Raw genomic sequence first — 10160 nt, 5'->3', positions numbered from 1 at the left:
AAGAACATAAAAACTTCGTGACGCACTGTGAATGCCCTGGCAGGATCGGGCGAAGGCCAAGCCGGCATGATCGCGTGCGACACTGCGCGGCAAGGCCGGGCGCAGTGAAAGTCGGGGTCATGCCGCCACGGCCACGATGGAAGATAGGCGGGGCTGGCGCTGCGGTGGGGATTGGAGGTAATACGGAGAGAGGGAAGAGAAATGGCGGACTGATATATGAAGCTAGGCCGCTAGGGGTATTTCTAACCTCTCACCCCTATTTCTCTCTTATTCAACGAAAAATATATATTTTAACAAGTACAATATCCGATAACAAATATGTGTCTTCCCTCAAGGTGATATATCGACTCCTCGCTTGGCTCGAACCACAGGTCTCGGCCGAAGGGGACATCGCCGTTCACAGCCACCCTCCAGTCCGTGACGTCCATAGTCTGTTTACAAGGCTGTTCTCGAATAACGCAGTATGCAAGCATATCTTGGATCTAAATTAATTTAACACATAATTATGTAGTATAACTTATAATCATACCAGCAAACACACTCTCTAATGTTTCCTATTCCTAAAATTGAATGGGTAGAAGTGAACTCCCATATGTTAAAGAAAAATTGAAAAATAAAAATCTCCATGAATGCAACAAACATATCATGGACCTAAACTACTCTAAAAATCTATAATGTGTAAGTTACAAACTTGCGGTCATGACTGCTGAATCGGCAAAAGGTTCATAAAACATCCGCAGTACAATGGGATTATGGGAAGTAAATATTAATCAACCTAGCAACAGATGGACATGCAAGTTGCACTCTCAAGGAATAAATCTGAACACAAAAACAGGGCTCTGGAAATCGATAAACTTGTAAGATCCTTCAAGGGAGTTTAAATATAATGCTTCACGAGGTTCCTCGCTTACTCCACTCTGCATGGCGTACTCCAATGCCATTTCATAATCAACCTGGTTGTTGTTTCATGTTAAAACCATCAAAAATCAGTGTAAAAAAAAAAACTCAAAACGGTAGATAGTAGCAGGACATTTGGGACCTAGTTTCCATCAGGATTCATGGCCTAACCCCGTTAGCAATTTGAAACAGAATTAACCATTGAAATGTCATCAGGGTTCTAGGATTTTAACCATTGAGATGCCAAAATGCATTTCAGAAATAATAGTCATTTTGAACCAGATGTCTATTAGAGCAAATGCTGCTGCTAGTTCGTAAAAGAAAGGTGAAAGACTCTAGTCATGCTTTGCTATTGACCAGAACAAGACATGCGTTGCTACTGACACTAAATTAAAACAGAGCAAGCATTTGAGCATTTTTCTTACCTGTTCAACATGTTGTGTTAAGCAATCCCTAAAGGTCATCTCTGTCACCTCCTCAGAGTTTACTTTCTCAAGGAGTTCCTCATCTTCCTTATCATAACGTGGCCTCTTTGGGGGAGACTCATCTGCAATTTCTCCCAGAGTCTCCATAATTGCCCTCGCAACATCAGGAATGTATCTGCAAATGGAAAAGAGAGCACGTAAATATATATCATATATGTACTTGCAAAGTGCTTCCTGTCATGTGATAAAGCACTCCGAATTAATATTTGTCCCTAACTAGATCTATGAATAAATCATGAGTGCTGCCACTGCAGAAACGCACATGCACGTGCCAAAAAAATCTAGCCTGACAAATGAATACTGCCAAGGTTGTGCGAAGCTATTATTTGTCCATACTATCCATTGTGAACCTGATATCAATGATGCCACCAAAACCTTACCCAACATTCAACAAGCATCACGGATATGTCCTTAAGCAAAATTACAGATTCAGATTTCAGAATAACATAAAAAAAATTCAAAATAACAACAGTTTGAACCCATGCTAATAATAATAATAGACATTACCATATGCCAAATATTTCAGCATAGATATACGGGTGGAGAAATCACCTGTTTAGGTTCCTTTTCCTGTCCTGCCGTTCACGAGCCTGTAGTTTCTTTACTATCTTTGACTTCAGTTGAAGACAACACTGCTTAAGGGCTGACTGAAGGGGGAAAAGGATCATTATTACATGACCTCACAGAGAATAAATATGGTATGTGTGGATCTACCTGAACAGCAGATGCTATTTCGGTTATGTCATCCCCAATGTACTCTTTTCCAGTTCCTTTAAAAGGTATCTTTGTACTTACAATGCTAACAAAGACACCAATCTTGTCCTGCTGTTGATTTATTTTGTAGCTGCTCCAACTAGAAGACAAGGAAAGGCAAGAGATATAAATGTGAGCCAACATCTAGAACTACAGTTGAAGTGAATCTGCGAATACAAAAGAAATCTTACTTGATTCTTTTTAAAGCAGTTCTTGTGATGACATCAGCACCTTGTTCAAAGAGAAGTGGGATTCGGTTCGCATATCTAAAAATGTTTAGACCCTGAATACAACAGATATGAGAATTCCAATCGTCGGTATGCTTGTCAGCAAGGAAAATGCAGGACATAGATGCGATCCCTCATAATTGGGACTTAGTGCATGATATTAGTAAAAAAAGTAACATGTTTACTCATGTGGACTAATATTCATTAACTGAATCAGTAAAATGGAACAACTCTGGGGATATTGGATATGCAGGTAACTTTAAAAATCTAATCTGAGCCAACAAAATCTCAGATAATAGCCAAGATTGACTATTCTTCTTATATTTTCAAGGCAATTGAATTTGGTAATCCCTTCCAACCCCCCCCCCCCCCCCCCCAAAAAAAAAAAATTGCTCACTGCAACTTCATAATGCCATAATTTTTTTCATTCCAAAGTGAGTCATTATTTAATGAAAAACCAGACCCTTCTAGGAGTTTGATTCAATATAAAAATAAAATCAGGTAATGAGGCTAATCCAGATATCTATATCTATACTACTTTAAATGATGTTAGTGGTGGTGTCTGAGTCTGCCTCGAACACCACAAGCTGACATTTTCGGCTATAAGGTCTCCACACATGATTGATCCTGGCATTGTTATCTGACCATATGCCTTATGGAAATAGATGAAGAGGATAAAAAGATGTGATTTAGCAGCATATTTTAAAATGGCTGCCTTTGGAGATTGCATTATATGCCTAATCAACTAACTATGCTATAAACTTGTAATTTTTTTTCTTTTGTATTTATCTCTTAAAATATCCTTTGCAATGCATGGGCCTTTAGCTAGTTTATATCAAAATTTAAGTACAACATAAGAGATAAACAGAAAAGGATTGTTCCAAGTGCTCTAAGAAGAACTGAGAAGCCATATAAACATATATGCCAACAGCTTCATAGTCTTAGCTACCTGGGATGGATAATTACTTCATTTTTTGTAAATGCATGACATGTAGTAGCTAACAAGGAGATGATCAAGTGCTTGCGTGTGAGTAAACATTTCCAAGTTTATGCCAATATGCCATGTCAGCGAATCGGACAAGAGGAGAGACAGAGCGAGGGATGGAGGAGAATAACTATTCCAATTCATTAAGATGCATGTATAGCTAACAAGTAGATGATTAAGCGCTAGCGTGTGAGTAAACTTGTCCAAGTAGATGCTATGTCAACTGAGGTGGATTTACTGCCATCGGAGTTGAGGAATATCAAACACTGGGTTTTGCAATTCGAAAACCAAATTTTAACAATAGTTAAAGTGGGCAAATGGGTTATTTGTAAAAGCAGAATGATTCTCTTACATGTTTAACATCTTTTCCACCAATACTTATTCCAGCTTCAACGATGAATGGATGACCTTCAAAAACCTGTGGGCTAGAGAATAGCGTTGTGTCATAGGGGCATTCAACATGTAGTCATCGACACTGTATAGTTCAATGGTATACCTGCTTGCATGCGTAGCAACTAGATCAGGGTGCAGCTCTTTTATGATACCTAGACGTAAATTGTATTCACCTGCAGGACTAAGACACTACAGAATTGGTTGGTTTCTATATTTTGTAATCACTAACTGCATATTTGTGAAAGAAGTAGGAAATAAAGAGAAAATACACAGATCAAGGTGGACAGGGTACATACATTGCCACTGGGATCATCAAATTTTGCCTGCCGAAATAACTGATGTATCCGAACTAATTGCTGTGATGTAAGACTCTTAACTGTCGTTTTTGCACTGAAATCAGGCCCCATCTCCCCTGTTTATTTGAAAATATGTAATACGAAAAAAAAAATATAGAACTAACAACAAGAACAACAGGTTTAGGTAGAACAAAATTATGCAAAGGATTTTCAGCCACTAACTAGGTTCCAAATAGGATGTACTGTTTCAGTATACAGTCATGTATATTGCAAACAGCAAAAAAATGAAACATAAGTCAAACTTAATAAGCTAATATGTTTATAAAGAAAGACAGCATGAATTTGCCAGAGGTAATTTACATCACAATCGCTAAATAATGCTGATTGTTACCAAAGAAGCTATATTGCTTTATTGTTTATTTTCATAGACTACCCCAAAAACCCACACTGAATATCATGCATCTCACCGATCAAACGTTCAGCATGAGATTTGCTAATATTCACAAACTCATGTTGGAGGAACTGCAAAAGGTTTTGCTTTGTAGTCTCTGATATTAAGCGCTTTATCAGCAGTAAATCAACAGCAGAAGGATGATGCTTAGTTTGAAGAGGAATAGGAGGCATAACATCTGTCCTCCGTGCAAACTGTATTGTCAAATTTTTGCTACAAAACCATAGCCATAACAAAAGGAATTAGAAGATCACCAATTTAGTAGAACTCAAAAGAACAGAGGAGAAGATTCATACTCGGGTGAGTCTGAGAGAAATCTAAAAAGGAATTGAGCGTATGGTGTGATGACAGCCATCTGACGCATGTAATGTAGTATCTTTGACTGCAAAAGATAACTTGTGATTTTCTCCACTGTGCAGTTCCCTGATTCAATTTCAGAAAAGAGAAAGAAAGAAAATATGATTCTCACACGATGAGTTGTCCAATTCCCCTCAATTATAACTTGAAGCTCCGCCCCATGCCAGCGATCTTTATTCTCCCTTTTCTCATGTAAATGAACATGAGGGACATTCCTAAATTGTGGGGATCAATGTTAGTCATGATAAACTCTATATGTTTACCTCCAAAAAAGAACTGTTTATGTTTACAATAAGGTAAAAGGTAGTGACCAACAAATCAGCTCCTGTGTTGAGCCGATGACCCAACAAAATGTACTTACTTATGAATATCGATATCAAGACGACAAAATGAAATAAAATTCTGGCCTTTCATTGATGACTTAATCTCAATAGGAAGGCCTGTGCTCATCTTTGACCATATAAGTGCCTGTTTAATTAATTAACTGATTCACATTAAATCCACTGAAATTCACCAACAAACTGCAATAAAATTAAAGTAGATAGAACGAATAGCCAATAAAGAACCACAGCTGCAATATGTCTACAACTACCGAGTAACAGAACAAAAGAAAAAATCCATCACAGTATTAGTCTTGCACATCTTGCCTTCACAATCTGCTACTGGCAGCTACCTACATTACAGGCAAAATTTCCTAAGGCCTACGCATCATAGATACATGGTTGAGCTTATCGTAAATAGTTGTTTGTTTATTCGTGATTGTGACCAAGGTTATCATGGCGCTCACACAAGCAAGCCCCATGACCCACGCCATAACGAGAGTTAGGCTTAGTTCTTTTCTTAGTTCTTTTCTTCAACTCCAATTTCAACTTCCTCGTTTTCCGTTAGCACGTATTTCAAACTATCAAATGGTGTGTGTTTTGCAAAATTTTCTATATAGAAGTTGTTTAAAAAATTCGAATAAATCCATTTTTCAAGTTTATAATTATTAATACTTAATTAATCATGTGCTAATGAGCTTTCTCGTTTTAAACCTAAGGGAAAGAACGCAGCAATCATGTGCTAATGAGCTTTCTCGTTTTAAACCTAAGGGAAAGAACGCAGCCTTAGAGATGACTTAAATTAAACTAATCAGAACATATGTCCACATATAATGAAGAGAAAATGAGGATATATGATAGTTAGGCCAGACTCCCAAAGCTCACTGCCTATTCAACTTAAGCCCGAAATTCCATTTAAGCAAAACCCTCTATAATCATCTTGTGACCTGCTAGCCTGTTCCCCCATGCCTCAACTCCTAGCCGCCATCTATCTCCCTCTCCCTCTCCCTCTCCCCTTCATGGTAGCACCTCTGCTGCTGCTACTGCTCCATGGAACCCTGAAGTTGAGTGAATTTTATATCCCCGCCGTTCATCTTCCTGTCGCCCTCCCCTTGTCACATCCCTTCTCCAGATAACTACCAGCTGTATACATAGGGACACGATAGTGGAATAGAGGGGTGACAGGCAACAGCACTGGTAGAAAGGAGGAACGGCAATGACTGGAGAGTCCGTATCCATGAAGCCCTCCAATCCCCAAATGCTATCCCTTCCTCCTGTCCTCCCCTCTCCTCCCCATCATTGACTAGCCTACGCGAAAGGCCCTGGTGACCAGGACAACATGGCAATGCCAGTGATAACCTTGACTGCAAGTCAAAACTTTTAGTTTCTTACTGTTTTCTCTCTACATTAATACTTAAGACTTAGGATAGAAAAAAAAGGATAATGAAGAAAAGCACACGACGATCGATGTTTTCATGCAGTACAGAAGTACACAACCCAAATAATAAAGCATTCAGCTATGAACCAAAATAATGAAAGCATGTCAAAAAAATTTTATGAAAAGAAGGGCAAAATCTGATAATAAACTGCATTTTTTCCCTAGAAAGCACGGATGCTACATGTTATTGATAAAAAGGACAGTTGCTAGAAAACTAGGGTATAGAAAACTTAATAGTATGTGTGCAGAAAATTTACCATTTTAGCACCAAGACCAAATTTTCCACGTGTTTGCCTCAAACCATACTTTGTGCCCGATAACACTGCACCAAATTTAAACAGATTTAGTGATATCGTAGAGCATTTTGCTATCCTTAGTTTAGTAAAATTGTCACGCTTATCTGTTCCATTATTTTTTATCAATATCAACATTCAAAACATACCTCTACCAAGCATATTTGGGATATCATCATGTGGCATACCTCGACCATTATCCTAAGTCCACGAAAGCATTCGAGATTATAAGCTAGTAATATAGATTTTCATCATAAAAACTTAGTCATCATGGAATACCTTGCAAGTCACCCTAAAAAATGCAGCCTCACCCCGACCTTTCCCTCGAGCAGCTGGAGCCTCCTTAACCTTCTTCCCAAGAGCAGCATTTTTGGCTTGTGTTTCTTGGAAGCGTGCTTCTTTGGCAAGGCGTTTCTACATGTTGTGAAAATTATAAGGTACTGTCAGAATAGAAAAGTGAAAAGATGGATGATCCAGAAAGACAAGTAGGCAATCTTCATTAGAAAGGTCATCAAGAAAATAAGAAGTTAATTCAGCTAACATTGTTTCAAGTAATAAATTGTAGGTCATAATAATACCTCACGAGCCTTAGCCGATTCAAAGTCATCATAGAGCTCTTCATCAATACGCTGTCGATCAACTAGCCCTATCATTGTGTTGAACTTGCTCTTCGTGATCTCTTCTCTATCGAAGTATAATATAAAGGCTGTTAGGGTGATAACCCACATTGCAGAGGAAAATACCCAAAACAGTGAACTTGATTATCACTTACATTATAATTTCTATGTCAGGGAGCTCAGAGATGGACTCGGCTGAATCAAGGGCATTCTCAACTAACTCCCGCATCGTTGTGTACAGTGACTTTCCAGGCTGTCCAGCATTTTGTGTCAATCAAAACCTTCAAGTATGATATATACTAGATTTCCTCCTACAACTATTCTTAATTTCTTATGGTTCATGCTGCCTAGCGATTAAATCAAGGAACTGATATTTTCTGTTCTCGCCAACTGAACACCAGTGCATTCCATGTTAGCTATCAAGTAATATTATGCCGAAGCTAGGATAAAAAATGGACATCATTTATGTATTTAACATTTTTAACCATTTAACTTGAGAGTAGACTAATGCATCAGTATTAACCGTTTCACCCCAGTAAACCAGCAATCAACAGGATATATAGCTCACATTGTCAAACCCCGCGATGTTCTTGTTCTCCGCGAAGAATTCAGCAGGCGACTCTGCAGCACAGCACCGAGAAAAAGGGGGGAAAACCCCCCCACAAGAATCGTCAAACCAAAGAGCCGAAAAACATGAACCAATTCCTCGAAAGAAGCAAAGGGTAGGGAGGTTGCGCGCGAGGCCAGGGCTAACTCTGCTTGAGGAGGCTGCTCTCCTTGGCCGTGGCCAACGCCGACGCCTTAGAGGCGGCCTTCCCTTTCCCCGCCGCCTTCCCCTTCGCCGCCGCCGACGACGACGCCGCAGTGACCTTCCTCTTTGTCCCGCCGCTAGCGGCGCCGTCGCCAGCGTCGTCGTCCATGGCGCGGGGTCGGGGATTTGGGATTCGAGGGCTAGGGTTTTGTGGGGGTTGGGCGTATTGGAGAGGTGAGTGAGCTCTCGGCGGCGGGAGGACGAAGACGTTGAACAAGTTACTGCTCATGGCCTCTCGGTGGGGAAATCAGGACGGTCCATCCACGGATGGACGGTCCAGACAATTCGTTTGACAAGTTAAACCTTACTCCCTCGGTCCTTTAAAAAAAAACTCATTCCTAGCATCCTAAGATAGCAATAGTGCAGAGTGAGAATAACAAAAATACCCTTAATAATTGAAAAAAAAAGTAAGAGTGATGGGTAGGTAAAGGGTATTAAAGAAATAAAGTTTCTCGTTTTACGTGCTGAGGATAAGTATGATGGTAGAAGTTGATTTTTTATGGGACGAAATTCAAACTCTAGAAGTTGAGTTTTTTTGGAGGGGGAGTAGTAGTGAGTGGTGACTCATTCATGCACGGAAACAAGACAGCTTATTAATGTATAATTAATTAAGTAGTATCAACTTAAAATTTTAAAAGTAAATTAATGTAATTTTTAAAATAATGTTTCAATAATTTTTTTAAGAACTATAAATGGTTTGGAGTGATTTTCGTACACATAAAACATCTTTATTTGAAAGAAATAAGTGGTATTTTGGAGGTGCTCGTAGGGGGTAGAGTGAGCGTGTGTGTTTTTATTGGAGTGACTGTGCACGTGTTGTAAGTGTCTACGTTTAAAAAAATAGAAATAAGTTACGTTTAAAAAAATAGAAATAAGTTGTAAATCAGAACATGACCGAGAGGAATACTAGTTTGTTATATGCCCATATCAACACGAATTGTTTGCGGAATAAGGTTTAGAGTTTTATTAGATTAGTATAAAAAAACTAATAGTGAAGAATAACAACTTTTAAACTCAGAGAAAGATTATTGTGCATTAATTGTTTGAAGGAAAATAAAATAAAACACACGTCTAGCGACCAAACTCCAAAGTTTGTAACACCACTTATTTTGTTGCCCACCTCTTGGCCAACACATTCTTATATACTATGCTTCTTAAGTTCTTATAATCTCCATGGCACTCATATGGGATGTGATGATGATACCCTGAATAATGTTAGAATTAATAATATTTTTACATAAATTTTCTTTCTTTCATTTCAGAATATAAATACTATAGGACTTAAAAAATTATATGAAATATAAACATTTTGAGACACACATTTTAATAAAAAAATATATGCATTTTCAATCGATTAGATGCTTGAGGAGGGATTTGAAGCAATTTAAAATTTGACAACTAAAGTGACTAAGAACATGGGTTTTTGTTTGTCATAATTTTTGTAAAGAATCTAAAAGGCTTATATTTTGAAATTGAAAGAAGTGTTTATATTTTTAAATTGAGGGAGCACTTTATATTGGCCTACATTATATTTTTAAAATTTTGAGAAAATTACATAAAACCATATGTTTTTATCACGGTTGCAGAAAAGTACACATACTTTGACATTTACAACTTAACTACAGGCATTATGTTATTAGCGTTTTACAAAACTGCACTATGTATGGATTCTTACGCTGTAGTCCAGCTACCAAATGAAGTGGCCATGGCCATCTTCATGTCCTACGTCATCTGTAGGTGGATCCTATGGGTAAGAATTATATTTTTTTAATAGTATAGTTTTGTGAAACATTAATTAATACCATAATAGTTAGGTGACAATTGACAAGTGTCAAGG

General features: G+C 38.2%; 1 protein-coding gene across 1 annotated transcript; it reads right to left on the bottom strand.

Annotated features, from left to right (window-relative positions):
• Nucleotides 1-477: 477 nt before the first annotated feature.
• On the bottom strand, nucleotides 478-8479 carry LOC127783863 (DNA topoisomerase 6 subunit B). The gene is made up of 19 exons (XM_052311008.1): nucleotides 8267-8479; nucleotides 8081-8133; nucleotides 7668-7765; nucleotides 7474-7579; nucleotides 7175-7309; nucleotides 7045-7096; nucleotides 6860-6924; nucleotides 5206-5312; nucleotides 4957-5059; nucleotides 4784-4869; nucleotides 4504-4700; nucleotides 4037-4152; nucleotides 3844-3929; nucleotides 3700-3772; nucleotides 2327-2418; nucleotides 2097-2235; nucleotides 1935-2029; nucleotides 1323-1497; nucleotides 478-953 (listed from the first exon to the last, which is right to left on the bottom strand). Exons 1-19 carry the CDS (start codon nucleotides 8430-8432, stop codon nucleotides 807-809), a joined length of 2091 nt encoding a protein of 696 aa, XP_052166968.1. The 5' UTR covers nucleotides 8433-8479; the 3' UTR covers nucleotides 478-806.
• Nucleotides 8480-10160: the final 1681 nt, after the last annotated feature.

The sequence above is a fragment of the Oryza glaberrima genome, chromosome 9, assembly GCF_000147395.1.
Source record: "Oryza glaberrima chromosome 9, OglaRS2, whole genome shotgun sequence".
NCBI classification, from domain to species: Eukaryota; Viridiplantae; Streptophyta; class Magnoliopsida; order Poales; family Poaceae; genus Oryza; species Oryza glaberrima.
Note: the sequence above shows the minus strand (reverse complement) of the source record. Positions and strands in the feature narration are given on the sequence as shown.